Source organism: Salvelinus fontinalis, chromosome 23, assembly GCF_029448725.1.
Source record: "Salvelinus fontinalis isolate EN_2023a chromosome 23, ASM2944872v1, whole genome shotgun sequence".
Lineage (NCBI taxonomy): Eukaryota > Metazoa > Chordata > Actinopteri > Salmoniformes > Salmonidae > Salvelinus > Salvelinus fontinalis.
In genome coordinates this window covers 43,995,521-44,018,620 of record NC_074687.1, presented here as the reverse complement: position 1 = coordinate 44,018,620, position 23,100 = coordinate 43,995,521, and the positions used below count along the sequence as shown (strand labels likewise).

The following is a 23,100-nucleotide window of genomic DNA, read 5'->3' as shown; positions in this document are numbered from 1 at the left end:
GGATTTTGTATTAATGCTGTTGGAACACAAGTAGGTGTGAGTTTTATCTCCCTTGACCAGAATACTTAAAGTGTATATCTAGTCAATTCAGTGACAGTGAGTAGTTCAAATGTTTAAGTAATCAGGGGTGGAATTGGTGGGAAACACCTGGAAACAGAATTCTTCCAGTGAAAATCGGCTTGTAATGTAGCTTAATTCTCAGGGGCATTTTCTCCAAAATGAAGATTTTTCTCTTTAATATTATTTTCGCAGCTCCAAAATGTTATGTTATCCTTGGGACTCATTTCTTATTATCTGCCACTCACTCCCCAATTCCTTCATTCTCAGCCGATTACATTGACAAAATAGCTATCTACAGCTCCCTAATGGGGAAACTCATGGCAGAAATTGCACAAGTGCTCAGGCACAAGCCAGTTATAGTCTTTCACAAAAGCAGGGTGTGTGTGGCATTGAGGAAGACACACATCACGAGGGGATGATTCAACGACTAGCCTACACAGGTTGTGCACAGTGGCACACATGGAACAAGCAACTGTTGGTCAAAGCACTTTTACCTAGTGCTATACTTAAGTAATTTAACATTTGCAGTCGGACACTCCGATCTGGAGAAATGCACGAGAGGAAACTCAGAGCGAGCTGCAATCCAGGGTCTACACATTATCGACAAGCAACTTGAAAACCTCAAAGTTCTTTGTTCCTGCTGTCCAGTTTCTGCCTCTGTGGTGAAAAGGGGGCTTGTACTATAGTTAAAGAGGGGACCTCACATTGAAGTCCATGAATGAAAGCACACTTGTGAAATCTCCCTAAGGGGGACACATTCCATCTCTGACCTGTTTGCAGCACATATGAAACAATGAAGACCATTATGATGGGCTTTGAGCGTCAAACCGCCTTGGCCAGACATCAAAACTGACATCCACAATCATGAAGTCCTTTCGGCAAGCAATTTGTTGAACACAATACATCTGCTTACTTTACCATTGCCTACAAAGCGACGTTGTGCAATACTGTGCCTTGTTGGCTTGCATTCTGTGAATAGAGGAAGAACAAAGACCATGATACTTGACTGACTGGTTGGCGACCAAATGGTAGACTCCCCTGTTAAATTGCTGAAATCATTTAAGAGGGACATATACAGAATGTTCCCAATCTAGAAGAATTCTAAGGAATTTCTGTCTAGTTGATGTCAATGCGTGGAGGAAAATATCCAGGAATCAGCATCTCCACCTCACAGAAGACTGTGAAATGCATATGATTTACTTCCCCGAGTGTGCCAACTGATGACACTGGGGGATTAAAGGTTGTATGGAAGTATTCCCTCCCCTGTCTTGCCAAAGACAGTGTGAAGGAGGAAAGGTCTCAAATAACAACTCCCGAATGCCCACTTCAACAGGAAGGCTATGTGCAACATCACAGCTGAGGGCTTGTTGCTGTACATCCCGCAACAATGAGGATTGTAGCCCATTTCAAATGCCCACATCACCAGCATGCATGCAAACCTCAGCAGACTTTAATCATTAGGAATTTATTAAAGCATGACTAGGCAGTTGTCACAGCACGTCTAACGGAAAACTCACAAAAATAAATTGCCATTATTATTTTTTTTTCAATCGCTATCATAGGGGTGCCTACATTTCATTATGACCAATGTGTACAAATTCTACATTTTGGATATATGATAGCTAGAAGATTCTTATTGATATTGTACATAGTTTGAGATCATAAATCATTGCCTTTCTTCCAGGCTAGCCACAGGCTATGAACTCTGGAGAGGAACATTATTTATTGAGAAATTGCACTGCTGTCTTTTTAGTTGCAAAGTAAACGGCTACTCACACGGCTAAATCTGTTTCGGTGGCTGACACTATGTATCAAAGTGTATATGCAAAACTCGAACATATGACTAAGGTTATGATGAATGAAGAGTGTCGACCATCCTTGTCTCAGATTTCACGAGAAGGCCCTGAATAGGGGGTGGGGTGCGCACGGAGGGAGGTGGATTTGAGGATGTTCTTTGTGTGTCCCGTATATATTTTTTTTTACCGCGACGGAGGAGAGAAAGTCACATGCTATTTCCAATCCCATGGTGTAACTAGTGAGACTTTTCTATATTGTGGTGAGAAAGAGGGAAAAGTGCTACGACATTTTGGGGGGTTTCGACTACAGGCTGGATTCAAAGAATTGAGAAACGCAGTTGGCTTCAAGGTAAGATTAATACACGTTTATCAAGCAACAAAACGGAGCATTAATGTGTCCAGGCTGTTTTTCATTTTACGAATGTTGTGCGCAAACTAGGTTCGTTGTATACATTTCCCTTGTTTGCTGGCTGCTTGAAGCAATTTGTTCTTCTCCAATTGTACTGCGTTTAACATTTGATATAGATAAGTAGCTAGCTAGTACATCGGTATATTGTTTGATTGGTGCTACTAGAGGTATCTAGCTAAATAGCTAGCTAACCAATTTATATTGTCTTGAATGGACAGTAGTTTGTTCCTTCATTGTGTGAAAGTGATGGAAGCAATTGAACGCAACACAGTAGACCGCGGATTTCATCATCTAGGGCAGGGGTACTCAGCTCTTACCCTCCGAGGTCCGGAGCCTGCTGGTTTTCAGATCTATCTGAATTACACACGCCTGGTATCCCATGTCTAAATCAATCACTGATTTGTAGGGGAACAATACAAAAAAATGCAATGGAACTGGCATCGAGGTCCAGAGTTGCGTTTGAGGAACCCAGGCGGTGTCCAATCAGAAACGCATCTTTTGAACAAGGTGTAAAAATCATGTTAATTGTGATAATCCTCTAAGAAAACCAATGGTCAAAATCTCACTTCATAATACGTTAAACATTTATTGTTTTTTTTACCCTTGTAGGATGGTCAAAATTAGGGAGACTAAATCAATGGAGACCAGAAAGGTGGTCGAAAAATCTGGAAAGTCGCATAGTCTGGATACTGTGCGAGAATTAAGGCTTCACACAGGTTTAACCTACCATTGAACTCGTCATCTTTCATATCAAATAAAACAATATGAGGTAAGATAGATATCGATTTTGAGACATACCATCTACTATTTTCATATTTTAGCAGGGTTGCCAACCTTTGAAGATAACTGAGGTTTCCTATCGTGAATGTCAATGCTGTCACCCCTAGCGGGGGTTTTAAGCACATGACAAGGGTGGAATAGAAATGTTTAGAATTCACAGGTCAGGTGTATTTAAGATTATTTTTAAATTGAATAAACACAACTCAACAACTTGGTTTGAAGTTACTATGAGATTGTTTTGTGCATGAAATTTAGAGAATGGCAACTGGGGGAAATGAAATAGTTAGAAAATGCCAATATGAATCTCTCCTTGTTCATTAAAAAAAACTTTATTTAACTAGGCAAGTCAGTTAAGAACAAATTCTTATTTATAATGACAGGCTACCCCGGCCAAACCCTAACCCAGATGACGCTGGGCCAATTGCGCGCCGCCTTATGGGCCTCCCAATCACGGCTGGTTGTGATACAACCTGGAATCGATCCAGGGTCTGTAGTGACATCTCTAGCACTGAGACCGCTGTGCTACTTGGGAGCCACGGAATGTTTTTTTTTTTATAAGACACCAACATGGAAATATGGAATTCATTTGGGTGAACGATCCCTTTAAAATAGGACGGTTGGAAATTCCACCTAGAGGTACACAATATATAGAAAATATTGTAACCAAATCCACTAATTTGAAGGGGTGTCTATTTCAGCCACACCCTTGGCTGACAGGTGAATAAAATCGAGCACACAGCCATGCCACCTCCATAGTCAAACATTGGCAGGAGAATGGCCTTACTGAAGAGCTCAGTGACTTTCAACGTGGAACCGTTGAAGTGGAAAGCCTAGGAGCAACAACGGCCACACAAGCTTACAGACCGGGACCGCCGAGTGCTGTAGCACGTAAAAATCGTCTGTCTTCTGTTGCAACACTCACTACTGAGTTCCAAACTGCCTCTGGACGCAACGTCAGCACAAAAACTGTTTGTTGGGAGCTTCGTGAAATGGGTTTCCATGGCCGAGGAGCCGCACACAAGCCTAAGATCAACATATGCAATGCCAAGCTTTGGCTGGAGTGGTGTAAAGCTCACCGCCATTGGACTTTGGAGCAGTGGAGACGTGTTTTCTGGAGTGATGAATCATGCTTCATCATATGGTAGTTCGATGGATGAATATGGGTTAAGTGCATGCCAGAAGAACACTACCTGCCCGAATACATGGTATCAACTGTAAAATTGTATGGGGGAAAAATAATGGTATGAGGGTGTTTTTCATGGTTCGGGCTAGGCAACTTAGTTCCAGTGAAGGGAAATCTTAATGCTACGATTCTGTGCTTCCAACTTTGTGGCAACAGTTTGGGGAAGGCACTTTCCTGTTTCAGCATGACAATGCCCCCGTGCACAAACCGAACTCCATACATAAATGTTTTGTCAAGATCAACCCCCCCCCCAAACAAACTGCGGCTGAGCAGTGGTTCTAAACATTTCCACTTCACAATAACAGCACTAACAGTTGACCAGCAAATGGGCCATTTGACAAACTGACTTGTTGGAAAGGTGGCATCCTATGACGGTGCCACATTGAGTCACTGAGCTCTTCAGTAAGAGCGGTCTACTGCCACTGTTTGTCTATGGAGATTGCATGGCTGTGTGCTCAATTTTATACAGCTGTCAGCAACGGGTGTGTCTGAAATAGCCAAATACACACATTTGAAGGGGTGTGTGGTTACAAAAGTAATTTTCCGAACAATTATTTACAGACAGATTACTTCACTTATAATTCAATGTATCATAATTCCAGTGGGTCAGAAGTTTACATACACTAAGTTGACTGTGCCTTTAAACATTTTGGAAAATTTCAGGAAATTATATCATGGCTTTAGAAGCTTCTGATAGTTTTAGTCAATTGGAGGTGTACCTGTGGATGTATTTAAAGGCCTACCTTCAAACTCAGTGCCTCTTTGCTTGACATCATGGGAAAATCAAACGAAATCAGCCAAGACTTCAGACAGAAAATTGTAGACTTCCATGAGTCTGGTTCATCCTTGGGAGCAATTTCCAAACGCCTGAAGGTACCACGTTCACCTGTACAAAAAAAGTACACAAGTATAAACACCATGGGACCACGCAGCTGTCATACCGCTCAGGAAGGAGATGCATTCTGTCTCCTAGAGATGAACGTACTTGTGTGAAATGTGCAAATCCATCCCAGAACAACAGCAAAGGAACTTGTGAAGATGCTGGAGGAAACAGGTATAAAGTATCTATATCCACAGTAAAACAAGTCCTATATCGACAAACCCTGAAAGGCTGCTCAGCAAGGAAGAATCCACTGCTCCAAAACCGCCATAAAAAAGCCAGACTATGGTTTGCAACCGCAGATGGGGACAAATATTGTACTTTTTGGAAAAATTTCCTCTGGTCTGATGAAACAAAAATAGAACTGTTTGGCCATAATGACCATCGTTCTGTTTGGGGGAAAAAGGGGGATGCTTGCAAGCCGAAGAACACCATCCCAACGGTGAAGCACTGGGGTGGCAGCATCATGTTGTGGGGGTGCTTTGCTGCAGGGGGGACTGGTGCACTTCATAAAATAGATGGCATCATGTGGAAGGGAAATTGTGGATATATTGAAGCAACATCTCAAGACATCAGTCAGGAAGTTAAAGCTTGGTCGCAAGTGGGTCTTCCAAATGGACAATGACCCAAGCATACTTCCAAAGTTGTGGCAAAATGGCTTAAGGACAACAAAGTCAAGGTATTGGAGTGGCCATCACAAAGCCCTGACTTCAATCCCATAGAAAATTTGTGGGCAGAACTGAAAAAGCGTGTGCGAGCAAAGAGGCCTACAAACCTGACTCAGTTACACCAGCTCTGTCAGAAGGAATGGGCCAAAATTCACCCAACTAATTGTGGGAAGCTTGTGGAAGGCTACCCAAAACGTTTGACCCAAGTTAAACAATTTAAAGGCAATGCTACCAAATACTAATTGAGTGTATGTAAACTTCTGTCCCACTGGGAATGTGATGAAAGAAATAAAACCTGAAATAAATCATTCTCTCTCCTATTATTTTGACATTTCACATTCTTAAAATAAAGTGGTGATCCTAACTGACCTAAGACAGGGAATTTTTACTGGGATTAAATGTCAGGAATTGTGAAACACTAAGTGTATTTGGCTAAGGTGTATGTAAACTTCCGACATCAACTGTGTGTGTGTATATCTCTCTCAATGTATTGTCCCCACACTGGTCACCTAATCATCCCCAGCTTACAACCGGCTCATTCATCCCCCTCCTCTCCCCTGTAACTATTCTCTAGGTTGTTGCTGTAAATGAGAATGTGTTCTCAGTCAACTTACCTGGTAAGATAACAGTGAAATAAATAAAACACTAGAATCAGTTACACATTTGGGTTTACTATCTGTTTGGGCAAAATAATGTTGATAATACAGTTTTTAGGTCACCCTTCCAAAATTCATGCTACACGCCTTTTCATTGTTACAGCCTAATTAACCTAGTGCTAAATTCTCAATGTCCAAACAAGGTGAATTTAATGTAGCTTATCGATCTGGGCTAATGAAAGTGGTGGATTCAATTAGACTTGGGTGGTATACCTTTTATATACCAGGGTATTTGGAAATGGCCACGTGATGGTTTTTCAATACATTTCATATTTGTAGCTACTTTAAGTTTAATACCTGCAGATCGCGTTCTAAATTTCTCCTGTCACATTATTTTGTATTATGAAGTTTACCGTAGTTCCCCAAAACAGTTCAGCAGGTCACATGTTTGTTTGTAAATTGGACAAAGGGAGAAAGCGGGAGCAGGTGAGTCTAGCAGTGTATTGACAGGGGTCACGTTTTTGTTGTTGTTGGTTAAATGGTGATCGGGGACGTGCAACTATAGTTTCCGTTCACAGAAAATACATTAGTGCAACACATTTGGTAGAAAATGGCTTAGTGCACCGCTATTTTGCTGGCATCCACAGAAGTGGGCATGCAATGTATTTTTTTTGTTGCAAAAATGATGCGTGGCCATCATACTTCATAGAAAGAATGTAGCAAGCTACATTTCCTAATGTTTTTCTTAAAGTTAATCTAGCATTTTATCAGAGAAATGTACGTTGGCTACCCTGAGAAAAGCACGGGAGAAAAGGACATCAGTCAGAACATCGTCGCAAATTCTCATCCGAGTGGAGAAGTGCAACTGAAGCACAAAATGAGTCTGATGAAATTACAATAGAAGCATTTTAGATCGCCGTTTACAGAACACAGCAAGATATGTTGTCCTACGTGAAAAATTGAAGAATTCTGCGTTAACTAGCAAGTTAAACTTAGGGGTAGCGTTATCTAAGTAAGTGGCTGAATTAATAAGGTGATTGGGCATCATATCATGTTAGCTTTCTGCCATGTTTTCGAAGTCAAAGCCCTTCGGATGAGTTATCTTTACAGCTGCCACTGCTATCTTTTGATTTCCTAGCAGTTTTTTTTTTTTTTTTCTCGGGTCTTGCCCTGTCTGCTCCTCCCCCATATTCTCCTCTCAGTTCTTGGCTGGTCGGCTCCTCCCCCATCTTCTCCGTGCAGAGCAGGCAGGCCAGTTGCCCTAGCAACTCTAGACTCCACACAGACACAGCTTTGTACATATGCTGCTCCAGAGCAGGTACTGTTCTTCCTTCAGACAAGCATGTGTCAAAACCTTGTTCATTTGCACAATGTCTCTCGTTCACATTTGCTTGTAACTCACCAAAAATTACATCGGTAAGCTGGATTGTCTGTTTATGCAATTCGTTAAATCGTTTTAGTTCTTTAACATATTTTGCTAGCAGGCTCAATGGAAATTTGCTATTACTTGTGCTAAATTTGGTAGCATTCTGGTAGACACTCAATATCCGTTTTGGGGGACGCCCCCTTGTGTACAAAGCCAATAATACCATAAATCCCGGCATGAGACAAGGACAATATGAACATCTGGATACCGCCCAACCCTATATTAAATCAGTAGTAGTATGTGACAGCCTATTATCACATGCTGTCATAAAGAAGCATTCTGGGACACATATTTATTTCTAGACGTTTATGTTTACAAAACAGCTTTCAAGTTGCCATGCTGATATTTTGACAATTGAGTTCATAGAGTTTGATCAGAGCTTAGAATGAACGTGCCTGTCCAGTCTGGCGTGGCTGCAGTCCACTCTAATCATAAGGGGCGTTTCTTTACGAACGCATCCAATCGCCTTGGTCCTGGTCCCTTATTAAACCAATCACAAGCTTCAATCTGCTGCGGTTCACAGTGCTGTGGCAGAAAGATTATGGATGTCCCGGTTGGAGTTATATTGTAACTCACTCAATATACTTAAGCAATAAGGCCCAAGGTGGTGTGGTGTGGTATATGGCCTATATACCACGGCTAAGGGTTGTTCTTATGCACGATGCAATGTGGAGTGCCTGGATACAGCCCTTAGCCGTGGTATTTAGGTCATATATCATTAACCCCTGAGGTGCCTTATTGCTTTTAAAAACCGGTTGCCAACTAAGGCAAGAAACAACACATCTAAATTGAAAATGTGGCTTTCATAATTAAATTAGTGAATACATTCTGCCAGAAAAGTAGTCTGGGAAAAAGTCTCATTGCTAGACAACAACCACAGGCTAGCTAGCAAGCTTACATTAAATATATGCAAAACATTTTCCTGTGGTTTAAATGTAACCACAGGAATTCATGTTAAATGTTTGTTCATGTTTCCAAGTTTCAAACACGTTCTCAAATCCATTGAAATGGCAGCAGTGGTATGAGAACCAGCACATTCTTGAACATGCAATACGCCTTTCCTCAGTACAAAATCCTCATCGACCCACTGTGCTGTCAGACTCCATAATGCTCATAGGGCTGACATCGCTGGTCCAAATGTCAGTCGTGAAGTTAATAGCAGTGACGCCCATAGCAAGTAGCCCATGGATTTGTTTTAACAATACCGTGTAACTCCGGTAGGGCAACATCTGAAAAATAGCGCCTACTTGGTAGTGTGTACCAGTACTCGACCAGTCGGTGAAAGCCAACATCATCCACGAGAGAACGGTTGATTGTCAAGGCCAATGAATTCCATTATCTTGGCGTTTTTAATGAATTTCGCCTTTGGAGTTGTCTCGCAGAAATGTTCTTACTCTTTCAAAAGACTGCTCGACTTGTTGACTGCTCGATCCACACAGCAGACATTGTGAGCTAGGTTAGGAATGCTGTGTTGCACATGAATCGCTTTATTTTTTGTGATGTTGGAATTTTTAGCTAATATCGTCCGATTCCAATATGCTTACCCATATCGTGCATCCCTATTACATACCATATGTATCCATTCACTGGTGAGCAGCTTTGTCGCACCCCTCTTTACTCAACTTTTTAATTACGCCGAAAGACACATTGTTCGCTCATTGGGAATTCGGTGTCCTTCTGTATACTCAATGTCAAACTGAGAGGGGGGGGGGGTCGTTGATATGTCGGTTCAAAGCAGCTCTGGGTCCAGCGCTGCTGCTAATCCTATATTCTTCGCCCTTCATATTTCTCACTAAACCATAAAAGTCCCGTAGAATGGCATTCAGCTCGATTTTTTTGTTGTTGTATTCTCAAACTCACAATGTATCCTTTTCCTGCACACCAGGTCAGTGACGCAGGTAAGTGCCCACTTTGTGAAACAAACAATGTTCTTTTCGGTTTCTCTCAAAATTCATCTGAACGCTTCTTTTCTACATTTACATTACATTTAAGTCATTTAGCAGACGCTCTTATCCAGAGCGACTTACAAATTGGTGCATTCACCTTATGATATCCAGTGGAACAACCACTTTACAATAGTGCATCTAACTCTTTTAAGGGGGGGGGGGGGGGGGGGTTAGAAGGATTACTTTATCCTATCCTAGGTATTCCTTAAAGAGGTGGGGTTTCAGGTGTCTCCGGAAGGTGGTGATTGACTCCGCTGACCTGGCGTCGTGAGGGAGTTTGTTCCACCATTGGGGTGCCAGAGCAGCGAACAGTTTTGAGTGGGCTGAGCGGGAACTGTACTTCCTCAGAGGTAGGGAGGCGAGCAGGCCAGAGGTGGATGAACGCAGTGCCCTTGTTTGGGTGTAGGGCCTGATCAGAGCCTGAAGGTACGGAGGTGCCGTTCCCCTCACAGCTCCGTAGGCAAGCACCATGGTCTTGTAGCGGATGCGAGCTTCAACTGGAAGCCAGTGGAGAGAGCGGAGGAGCAGGGTGACGTGAGAGAACTTGGGAAAGTTGAACACCAGACGGGCTGCGGCGTTCTGGATGAGTTGTAGGGGTTTAATGGCACAGGCAGGGAGCCCAGCCAACAGCGAGTTGCAGTAATCCAGACGGGAGATGACAAGTGCCTGGATTAGGACCTGCGCCGCTTCCTGCGTGAGGCAGGGTCGTACTCTGCGAATGTTGTAGAGCATGAACCTACAGGAACGGGTCACCGCCTTGATGTTAGTTGAGAACGACAGGGTGTTGTCCAGGATCACGCTAAGGTTCTTAGCACTCTGGGAGGAGGACACAATGGAGTTGTCAACCGTGATGGCGAGATCATGGAACGGGCAGTCCTTCCCCGGGAGGAAGAGCAGCTCCGTCTTGCCGAGGTTCAGCTTGAGGTGGTGATCCGTCATCCACACTGATATGTCTGCCAGACATGCAGAGATGCGATTCACCACCTGGTTATCAGAGGGGGGAAAGGAGAAGATTAATTGTGTGTCGTCTGCATAGCAATGATAGGAGAGACCATGTGAGGATATGACAGAGCCAAGTGACTTGGTGTATAGCGAGAATAGGAGAGGGCCTAGAACAGAACCCTGGGGGACACCAGTGGTGAGAGCACGTGGTGCGGAGACAGATTCTCGCCACGCCACCTGGTAGGAGCGACCTGTCAGGTAGGACGCAATCCAAGCGTGGGCCGCGCCGGAGATGCCCAGCTCGGAGAGGGTGGAGAGGAGGATCTGATGGTTCACAGTATCAAAGGCAGCCGATAGGTCTAGAAGGATGAGAGCAGAGGAGAGAGAGTTAGCTTTAGCAGTGCGGAGCGCCTCCGTGACACAGAGAAGAGCAGTCTCAGTTGAATGACTAGTCTTGAAACCTGACTGATTTGGATCAAGAAGGTCATTCTGAGAGAGATAGCAGGAGAGCTGGCCAAGGACGGCACGTTCAAGAGTTTTGGAGAGAAAAGAAAGAAGGGATACTGGTCTGTAGTTGTTGACATCGGAGGGATCGAGTGTAGATTTTTTCAGAAGGGGTGCAACTCTCGCTCTCTTGAAGACGGAAGGGACGTAGCCAGCGGTCAAGGATGAGTTGATGAGCGAGATGAGGTAAGGGAGAAGGTCTCCAGAAATGGTCTGGAGAAGAGAGGAGGGGATAGGGTCAAGCGGGCAGGTTGTTGGGCGGCCGGCCGTCACAAGACGCGAGATTTCATCTGGAGAGAGAGGGGAGAAAGAGGTCAAAGCACAGGGTAGGACAGTGTGAGCAGAACCAGCGGTGTCGTTTGACTTAGCAAACGAGGATCGGATGTCGTTGACCTTCTTTTCAAAATGGTTGATGAAGTCATCAGCAGAGAGGGAGGAGGGGGGAGGAGGGGGAGGAGGATTCAGGAGGGAAGAGGTGGTGGCAAAGAGCTTCCTAGGGTTAGAGGCAGATGCTTGGAATTTAGAGTGGTAGAAATTGGCTTTAGCAGCAGAGACAGAATAGGAGAATGTAGAGAGGAGGGAGTGAAAGGATGCCAGGTCCGCAGGGAGGCGAGTTTTCCTCCATTTCCGCTCGGCTGCCCGGAGCCCTGTTCTGTGAGCTCGCAATGAGTCGTCGAGCCACGGAGCAGGAGGGGAGGACCGAGCCGGCCTGGAGGATAGGGGACATAGAGAGTCAAAGGATGCAGAAAGGGAGGAGAGGAGGCAGAATCAGGAGATAGGTTGGAGAAGGTTTGTGCAGAGGGAAGAGATGATAGGATGGAAGAGGAGAGAGTAGCGGGAGAGAGAGAGCGAAGGTTGGGATGGCGCGATACCATCCGAGTAGGGGCAGTGTGGGAAGTGTTGGATGAGAGCGAGAGGGAAAAGGATACAAGGTAGTGGTCGGAGACTTGGAGGGGAGTTGCAATGAGATTAGTGGAAGAACAGCATCTTGTAAAGATGAGGTCAAGCGTATTGCCTGCCTTGTGAGTAGGGGGGGAGGTGAGAGGGTGAGGTCAAAAGAGGAGAGGAGTGGAAAGGAGGCAGAGAGGAATGAGTCAAAGGTAGACATGGGGAGGTTAAAGTCACCCAGAACTGTGAGCGGTGAGCCATCCTCAGGAAAGGAACTTATCAGGGCGTCAAGCTCATTGATGAACTCTCCAAGGGAACCTGGAGGGCGATAAATGATAAGGATGTTAAGCTTGAAAGGGCTGGTAACTGTGACAGCATGGAATTCAAAGGAGGCGATAGACAGATGGGTCAGGGGAGAAAGAGAGAATGTCCACTTGGGAGAGATGAGGATCCCAGTGCCACCACCCCGCTGACCAGAAGCTCTCGGGGTGTGCGAGAACACGTGGGCAGACGAGGAGAGAGCAGTAGGAGTAGCAGTGTTATCAGTGGTAATCCATGTTTCCGTCAGTGCCAAGAAGTCGAGGGACTGGAGGGAAGCATAGGCTGAGATGAACTCTGCCTTGTTGGCCGCAGATCGGCAGTTCCAGAGGCTGCCTGAGACCTGGAACTCCACGTGGGTCGTGCGCGCTGGGACCACCAGGTTAGAGTAGCAGCGGCCACGCGGTGTGAAGCGTTTGTATGGTCTGTGCAGAGAGGAGGGAACAGGGATAGACAGACACATAGTTGACAGGCTACAGAAGAGGCTACGCTAATGCAAAGGAGATTGGAATGACAAGTGGACTACACGTCTCGAATGTTCAGAAAGTTAAGCTTACGTTGCCAAAAATCTTATTGACTAAAATGATATAGTACTGCTGGCTGGTGAAATAGGCTAGCTAGCAGTGGCTGCGTTGTTGACTTTGTTTGAAAGTGTAGCTGGCTAGGTAACCTCGACAATTACTCTAGACTACACAATTATCTTGGATACAAAGACGGCTATGTAGCCAGCTAAGATCAAACAAATCAAACTGTTGTACTGTAATGAAATGAAATGTTATACTACCTGTGGAGCAAAGCGGAATGCAACTACTCGCTCCAACCCGGAAGTGCGTATCGTAGAGGGAGAGGCAATAGAAATGTTGTTTCTTGTATTACTGTCTTTTGTGTCTTTAGAGGACTGCTTCACCTTAATGTTCCTTTTCCCCCTTTCCCTTTTCTTCTGTCCTTATTTTGTCCCACGTTGTCCCTTCTTTGTCCCTTCTCTTCTGCCAACTAGACACTCCTTGTTAGCTAGCTAGCTTCTTCCAGGAATGTCCCTAGCAACTGCCTAGCAACAGGTAAACAACTTAGCTAGCTAAGAAAACAATATAATTTTATGAAAAAATTGTTACTTTTTCAAAAGCCTTTCTTCTTTGTTTGCTGCTTGTTTGGTCTCCTATTCAGTTTGCAGTTTTCTTTTGATTTTTTTCGATGTACTTTACTCTAAAAAAACATATAAATTTCAATATTTGTAGGAGCTCATCTTTTCAGCTGCTGCTGCTTAATTTGGAACAAATTAATTTCTACATTGCTATGTCGAATTATTGTTGATGTAGCCATTTTATTGAGGGAAAAGGCACACTGATATCAAGGTGAAAAGGCTAAACGTCATGGTATATGGTCTCACATACACACGGCTAATGGCTAAAACAGCATATCAGCATCCAGTATGCAAACTACCCGGTTTATAAACTGGATTAATTAGAAAATGAAAGCAATACGTTTTTCAATGTGTGAGAAATAATTGGTGTGGCGTGTGAAGTGGATCAAATGCCTGTCTCATGCCCTATCCTTGAGTTGGCAGCACTGTTTTTGTATACGCTGTTCATATTAATGGGAAGTTCCTTTTCTTTTTTCGAAGTGTGACATGTCAACAGAGCATTGAGCGAACCGCAAGCTTTTTATTTTTTTAAACCTTTTACATTTTATTCAGCTCGTCTCATGCTGCAGAAATGGACTTTGTGCCACTGGAGGCAGTGGTGTACCGCAGTTTCTGCCGTTTTTAAAGCTAATTTCCTGCAATTCTACACACATTGCCATATGGCAGAGAGACACATTTGAAGTTTTATAGCTAATGTCATGCTATTTTACACATTTTGCAATGAGGCTGAGAACTTAAAAAATTAATATCCTGCTATTCTACACATTTTTGCCCTGCCCTGTTCATATCCTATCTGGGGGGGAGCTACCGCCAGGGGAATCTTCTAAAGGCGCCCGCATATTAGGTTTGGTTTGCTCTAGCTGGAATTAACAGGTGACGTCAATAAGGGATCAGAGCTTTCACCTGGTCAGCCTATGTCATGGAAAGAGCAGGTGTTCCTACTGTTTTGTATACTGTGTACACTTCCTCATAAGTGTACATTTATCTCAGATTTAATTTAAGATGAATAAATAAATCTACAATTTGGACGTTTTTGCCAAGGTGTTAGTCACGTCATGTTAAATCTAAGATGTTTGGTGCAGTATTTCTATAGAGAAAAAAATTGCATGAAAACTACGTCGTCTATGCACATTTGTGGCCTGCTGGAGGTCATTTTGCAGGGCTCTGGCAGTGCACCTCCTGGCACAAAGGCGGAGGTAGCGGTCCTGCTGCTGGGTTGTTGCCCTCCTACGGCCTCCTCCACGTCTCCTGATGTACTGACCTGTCTCCTGGTAGCGCCTCCATGCTCTGGACACTACGCTGACAGACACAGCAAACCTTTTTGCCACAACTCGCATTGATGTGCCATCCTGGATGAACTGCACTACCTGAGCAACTTGTGTGGGTTGTAGACTCCGTCTCATGCTACCACTAGAGTGAAAGCACCGCCAGCATTGAAAAGTGACCAAAACATCAGCCAGGAAGCATAGGAACTGATAAGTGGTCTGTGGTCACCACCTGCAGAACCATTCCTTTTTTGGGGGTGTCTTACTAATTGCCTATAAATTCCACCTTTTGTCTATTCCATTTGCACAACAGCATGTGAAATTTATTGTCAATCAGTGTTGCTACCTAAGTGGACAGTTTGATTTCACAGAAGTGTGATTGACTTGGAGTTACATTGTGTTGTTTAAGTGTTCCCTTTATTTTTTTGAGCAGTGTATATACACACTGCAGTCGGAAAGTATTCAGACCCCTTGCCTTTTTCCACATTTGGTTACATTACAGCCTTATTATAACATTTTATTAAGTTGTCCCCCCATCAATCTACACTCAATACCCCATAATGACAAAAACAAAACACTTGCTTATAGAAATTCTTGCAAATCGATTGCTCAGTTTGGCTGGGTGGCCAACTCAAGAGTCTTGGTGGTTCAAAACTTTTTCCTTTTAAGAATGATGTGTTCCCACTGTTCTTGGGGACATTCAATGCTGCAGAAATGTTTTGGCACCCTTCCCCAAATCTGTGCCTCGACACAATCCTGTCCCTGAGCTCTGCAGACAATTCCTTTGACCTCATGGCTTGGTGTTTGCTCTGACATGCCCTGTCAACTGTGGGACCTTATATAGACAGGTGTGTGCCTTTCCAAATCATCCCAAATTGAATTTACCACAGATGGACTCCAGTTAAGTTGTACAGTCGTGGCCAAAAGTCTTGAGAATGACACAAATTTATTTTCACAAAGTTTGCTGGTTCAGTGTCTTTAGATATTTTTGTCAGATGTTACTATGGAATACTGAAGTATACAAGCATTTCATAAGTGTCGAAGGCTTTTATTGACAATTACATGAAGTTGATGCAAAGAGTCTATATTTGCAGTGTTGACCCTTCTTTTTCAAGACCTCTGCAATCCGCCCTGGCATGCTATCAATTAACTTCTGGGCCACATCCTGACTGATGGCAGCCCATTCTTGCATAATCAATGCTTGGAGTTTGTCAGAAATTGTGGGTCTTTATTTGCCCACCCTCCTCTTGAGCATTGACCACAAGTTCTCAATGGGATTAAGGTCTGGGGAGTTTCCTGGCCATGGACCCAAAATATCAATGTTTTGTTCCCCGAGCCACTTAGTTATCACTTTTGACTTGTGGCAAGGTGCTCCATCATGCTGGAAAAGGCATTGTTCGTCAAACTGTTCCTGGATGGTTGGGAGAAGTTGCTCTCGGAGGATGTGTTAGTACCAGTCTTTATTCATGGCTGTGTTCTTAGGCAAAATTGTGAGTGAGCCCACTCCCTTGGCTGAGAAGCAACCCCACACATGAATGGTCTCAGAATGCTTTACTGTTGGCATGACACAGGACCGATGGTATCGCTCACTTTGTCTTTTCCGGACAAGTATTTTTTTCGGATGCCCCAAACAATCGGAAAGGGGATTCATCAGGGAAAATGACTTTACCCCAGTCCTCAGCAGTTCAACCCTGTACCTTTTTGCAGAATATCAGTCTGTCTCTGATGTTTTTCCTGGGGAGAAATGGCTTCTTTGCGGCCCTTCTTGACACCAGGCCATCCTCCAAAAGTCTTCGCCTCACTGTGCGTGCAGATGCACTCACACCTGCCTGCTGCCATTCCTGAGCAAGCTCTGTACTGGTGGTGCCCCGATCCCACAGCTGAATCAACTTTAGGAGACGATCCTGGCGCTTGCTGGACTTTCTTGGGCGCCCTGAAGCCTTCACAACAATTGAACCGCTCTCCTTGAAGTTCTTGATGATCTGATAAATGGTTGATTTAGGTGCAATCTTACTGGCAGCAATAACCTTTCCTGTGAATCCCTTTTTGTGCAAAGCAATGATGACGGCACGTGTTTCCTTGCAGGTAACCATGGTTGACAGAGGAAGAACAATGATTACAAGCACCACCCTCCTTTTGAAGCTTCCAGTCTGTTATTCGAACTCAAACAGCATGACAGAGTGATCTCCAGCCTTGTCCTCGTCAACACTCACACCTGTGTTAACCAGAGAACCACTGACATGATGTCAGCTGGTCCTTTTGTGGCAGGGCTGAAATGCAGTGGAAATGTTTTTTGGGGATTCAGTTCATTTGCATGGCAAAGAGGGACTTTGCAATTAATTGCAATTCATCTGATCACTCTTCATAACATTCTGGAGTATATGCAAATTGCCATCATACAAACTGAGGCAGCAGTTTGTGTCATTCTCAAAACTTTTGGCCACGACTGTAGAAACATCAAGAAACATCAAACAAACAACATCAAACATCAATGGAAACAGGATGCACCTGAGCTCAATTTTGCATCTCCATTTTAGAATAAGGCTGTAATGTAACAAACTGTGGGAAAAGTCAAGAGGTCTGAATACTTTTCGCATGCTCTGTACATGTTGCAATGATTCTGCTTTTGTCAAATAAACCTGGGTCAATGGAAACCTGCCTACTGTCATACCTTGTTCATAGACTGCTTACAGGGTAAGGAAACCAATTGTAATTTGGGTGAAGTATACCGTTTAACATTTTTCAAATACTTACACTGAATAAAAATATAAATGCAACAATTCAAAGATTTTACTGAGTTACAGTTCATATAAGGAAATCAGTCAGAATTCATTAGGCGCTAATCTATGGATTTCACATGACCGGGCAGGGGTGCCTTGGAGGGTATTGGCCCATCCACTGGGGAGCCAAGCCCAGCCAGTCAGAATGAGTTTTTCCCAACAAAAGGGCTTTGTGGATGGATTATCTTGGCAAAGGAGAAATGCTCACCTACAGGGCCGCAAAAAAAATTGGGCCCAAAATTTGAGCAAAATAAGCCTTTTGTTTGTATGAAACATTTCTGGAATGTTTTATTTCAGCACATGAAACATGGGACCAAAACCTTACATGTTGTGTTTATTTTTGTTCAGTGTAGATTCAATGGTTGTAAAGACGTTTCTAGGAAATGTACAGTATTATACAGAGCCATGAGTGCATGGAACTCCCATCTTTTATAGCGCAAGTGAACAGCAAACCTGGTTTAAAAAAACAAATAAAGCAACACCTTACGGCACAACACCTCTCCCCCATGTGACCTACTTGTGTGTATGTACTGACATGTATGCGTAACTGATTTAATGCACACAGTACATGTTAATGTATGTAATGTCTTTTGTAAAAAAATTAAAATAAATGTCGGACCCCAGTAAGACCAGCGTTCGCCATTAGCTTTGGCTAATGAGGATCCCAATAAATCAAACGATCAGCTCTGGAAAATATCTGAATGGATTGTTCTAAAAGAAAAATCAGAATTGGGTTACGCTGCCTTTGACAACAAGGGAGTGAGCGCCAAGTCTAGGTTCAAAAGGTTCTTTAAAAGCATCTACCCCAAAGCCATAAGACTGCTGAACAATTAACTTTACACTGCTATTTCACTCTTTTTATTATCTATGCATAGTCACTACCCCTACCTACATGTACATTTTACATATTTTTTTTTTTACATTGACTAACCTGTACCCCCAAACATTGACTCGGTACCGGTACCCCCTGTATATAGCCTCATTATTGTTATTACATATGTATCTTATTTTTTTAAACTTTATTTAGTAAATCTTGTCTTAATTGCGTTGTTGGTTAAGGGCTTGTAAGTATTACCATTTCACGGTAAGGTCTACATCGGTTCCATTCAGCGCGTGTGACATAACTTGATTTGCGTTTGTAGCCCTAGATGGCTTGGAAGCTGGTACATGATTTAGTCTTCCAGCTGTTTTAATGAGAGTAGACATCCCAGTTGGGCCTAGTGATACAGGCCTATTGCATGAGGTCCTTGCCCGAACATGTGCCTTCTCAAGAGGGAACTTCTGTTATCCACACCGAGCGGCCTTTGAGACACACTGCCGTTACTGCCATCTGGTGGACATTACTGATGTCTTGCTGGTGGATCACCACATTTTTGTCCTCTTGCATAGAAAGAGGCCTACACTGTCAAACGGAAAAAGGCCTTCATCACCGGAGACACATTTTTATCAATTTATTGGTACATGCAGGTGTACAACACATCTACAAACTTCAGTTGGTTGGTGTAGTCAATGTACTGCTCCTCTGCAGGCAAAAGGTCTTATCTTCATATTATTTAGGCAGTTTCCATATTGTGATATTTGTGGGCACTGAATCTGAGTTTATCCTTTGGCTCTCACACTGTTGCAAACTCTCGTACTGAGGAGGAATCCCTCGTCATTCTTCAGCAATGAGCTGTACGCTTCTGGCAGTTGAGGCTGATGTCATTATAGAGCCTGGTTAGACATTTCTTGAGAAATCTAATATTTGAATATTGATTCTAGATACTGCCTCACTTTCAGGCGCTCCTATACAATAGTCTATTTTGCTGATTTTTCCTCCCTCTTTCCCCCATATAGATCTGAAAGTCTCTCTCCCCTCACTCCGGAGGCACCATGAGCTGGAGTTTCCTGACGCGTCTCCTGGACGAGATCTCCAACCACTCTACCTTTGTGGGCAAGATCTGGCTCACACTGCTTATCGTCTTCCGCATTGTGTTGACGGCTGTAGGAGGCGAGTCCATCTACTACGATGAACAGAGCAAGTTTGTGTGCAATACCCACCAACCCGGTTGCGAGAATGTGTGCTACGACGCCTTTGCACCGCTCTCGCACATCCGCTTCTGGGTCTTCCAGGTGATCATGATCACCACCCCCACTATTCTGTACCTGGGCTTCGCCATGCACAAAATCGCCCGCATGGACGACGATGAGTACAGGCCCCGCGGGAAGAGGATGCCTATGGTGAGCCTAGGGACCAACCGGAACTACGAGGCGGCGGAGGACAATGGCGAGGAGGACCCCATGATCTCCGAAGAGATCGAGTTGGAGAAGAAGGAGAAGCCTAGCAAGAAACATGACGGGCGCCGGCGCATCAAGCGCGACGGCCTCATGAAGGTGTACGTGTTCCAGCTGCTGTCGCGTGCTGCTTTCGAGGTCTCCTTTCTGTTCGGCCAGTACGTTCTCTACGGCCTGGAGGTGTCTCCCTCGTACGTGTGCATGCGCTCGCCCTGCCCACACACAGTGGACTGCTTCGTGTCGCGTCCCACGGAGAAAACCATCTTCCTGTTCATTATGTATGCGGTGAGTGCCCTCTGTCTGCTTTTCACTGTGCTGGAGATCCTCCACCTGGGTTATAGTGGCATACGGGACTGTTTCTGCCTCCCTCGTCCTCGCCCCCCAACCCCCCACCAACTGGCCAGCCAGCATCCCTCACTATGTGGCCGCCAGGTGCCCACAGCTCCTCCAGGTTACAACACAGTGCCGAAGAAGGACCCAAAAGGTATGCGATTGGATTACAACCTGGGCGACTCGGGCCGTGAGTCGTTTGGGGATGAGGCGTCGCAGCGGGAGCTGGAGAGGCTAAGAAGGCACCTAAAGCTGGCCCAGCAGCACCTGGACCTGGCCTACCAGAATGAGGACAACAGCAGCACCTCGAGGAGCAACAGTCCCGAGTCCAACGGGACGGCCGTGGAGCAGAACCGCCTCAACTTTGCCCAGGAGAAGCAGAGCAGCACCTGCGAGAAAGGTGAGTAGGCTGTGCCATGCGTCACAAGAAGTACGTCTTCAGTAGTAATTTGCATGGTATATCTATGTCTTAATTTTTATAGTGGATGGAATCAATGAACGGGTGTTGTGTATAGAGTAAAATTGTCTACTTCAAACTGACGTTAAACATTTTTCCCCTTGCCTTCAGGTTTACAAGCATAACTTCGTCATTGGTCCACCTGGCCCTCTCAGGATAGATTCTTGCATCTGGGACAGTAGGGGTACCAGGGAGCATTGTGTGGGGGCAGGTGTGTATGTGACTTGAGGAGGATCAATCCGTCTGTCTTTCAGTGTTGAGGCCAGTGAACGTTCAAGGGAAACATGCCAAACTTAACGAGCAGCGCCTTACTACCCAGCTATACTTGAGCACATCTGAAGATCCAAAGTGTCCACAAACTTTTCAGAACATTCCTATTTGTCTCAGGGTGGCTGTGCTGTTTCTGTGGGGGGAATACTAGTGTCTCCTCTTGTTTGTAGTTTTTCCCTCTTTGCTGGAGTTTAGAGGTCAATCTTATGTTTGCCTTCAATCTAAAACTGGAGTTTACATTTCAGCCATTCTAAGAAGGTATGGGCAACCCAACTGTGTCGCAAAACCATGTCAAAGTGTCATTTTTTTGTGTGTGTGTTTTGTGAGGAATAGGGAACCACAGTGAGTCAGTGTTTGGGGATGTTAACTGGTATGGTAATAGTTGGTGTTAGAAGTGATATTATGGAGTGGATAACTGTCTTCCATGTGCAACAGCTTACAATGAGCAAATGGTTCAAACTATTTTGGGTCAACCACCAGAAACAACAGTTACATTTGAGTTGAAGCACAGCAATATGTGGTTTGCAGAAAGAGAACTAACCTACTTTCATCATGAACCCCCTCCCATAAATCTGACTGTTGCCAAGTCTGGGAACTGGAAGCCTATTTTGGCACCTTTGTCCAAAGGATTTTAAAAAAACCTGGGTAATGCTTGAATTCATGTAAATTGTTATCTTGTCTGGTAATGTTAAACATCCTTTTGATACTGATTTCTTCCGTTTTGTTAGTTTAATATGGAAAGTGTTTGGACGACATTGCAAGATTAAACCTTTAAGGTCAGGATGGCCAAATTGTAACAACTATGAAGTTTGTTGTCTTTTTGGATTTCTACATAAACTGAGGGACTCAACAGATTGGGAGTTATTTTACATATTGAGGACCATCCACGATTTGAGGGTAACGCATCTATGCCATACACCAGTTGAACTCTGGGTCTTGTTCAGTAGGGCACAACATAGCAATGTTTAGAAAGGGAAAATTTAATTAATCCTTCCTATAGGATAAGTTCCGGTAGTACCTCTCCCGTCCTGTTTTGTGCCTACTGAACATGAACCAGAGACCCAAGGTTTTTTTTTTTTTAAGAAAAAAAATTATACAAACTAAGCATTTACTCTGTCGAATAGCATTTTCAGAAGTAATTCAAGACCCCCACAATTCAGGGTTATTTTTCTATATTGTTTTGTTCAGTGTTTTCTCCTGAAATTGGTACATGTAGATTTGTGGCTCTGTGTTACTTCTCTATGCAATTCAACATCTGTTCCATGTTCATTATTGAGGCATTGATGCAAGTAACATTCAAAAGCTTTCAAGCCGTTAATAATGACCCCCGTGCTGCAGTCTCAGTGACTGTTGTAAATGTTATCATTATCTTTTTACGGTTGAAACGACCCAATGCCTTGAATGTGATCTTACGATGCCATCAGTGCACACATTATATCAGCAGTGCCATTAAGTGTCAACTGTCATCTCAAACAATTTGTTTAAATACTTTTGTATGAATAGTATTTTTGTGCTCAATTTCTTAAATAAACTTTTTCTAATAAATTCATGTCTCCTGTGATGGAAAATTGTATTGTTTGCGCTTTTCCTTTAACACATTTCTGTGTTCTATTCATGTTCTTTTCTAATAACCAATTTCTGTGTTCATGCAAGCGACTGAACGAATCATCAGTATCTGGAATTTGGCAGTATGGCCAGAACCTGGTTTTGAGAAAGGGATATCTGTTTCAAGGTTTCAGTTCAGAGAGAAGAAGCCTCGTGAGGTATTGGTCTGTCACATGCATGACCCAGTATTGGTCGGTCACATGAATGAAGCAAAAGTTTTGGGGATGTTTGCAAATGACACCCTATGAGGGTTTGATCCAGATTGTCTGAGCTTCCACTATATTGTATATCTGTCACGCCCTGACCATAGAGAGCATTTTTATTCTCTATTTTGGTCTGGTCGGGATGTGACTGGGGGGGGGTTCTAGTCTAGGTTGTCTATTTCTATGTTGGTCTGGTATGGTTCCCAATCAGAGGCAGCTGTTTATCATTGTCTCTGATTGGGGATCATATCTAGGCAGCCATTTAGGCACCCACTGGTTTTTGTGGGATCTTGTTTGTGTGTAGTTGCCTGCGAGCACTGCATTTGCTTCACGTTTTGTTTTGCTGTTTATTGTTTTTTTTGTGAGTTTCATCTGATTA

General features: G+C 43.9%; 1 protein-coding gene across 1 annotated transcript; it reads left to right on the top strand.

Moving 5' to 3' along the window:
• Positions 1-1,761: 1,761 nt before the first annotated feature.
• Positions 1,762-22,458, top strand: LOC129821385 (gap junction gamma-1 protein-like). The gene is made up of 3 exons (XM_055879012.1): positions 1,762-2,205; positions 19,419-20,586; positions 20,755-22,458. Exons 2-3 carry the CDS (start codon positions 19,455-19,457, stop codon positions 20,766-20,768), a joined length of 1,146 nt encoding a protein of 381 aa, XP_055734987.1. The 5' UTR covers positions 1,762-2,205; positions 19,419-19,454; the 3' UTR covers positions 20,769-22,458.
• The last annotated feature ends 642 nt before the right edge of the window (positions 22,459-23,100 follow it).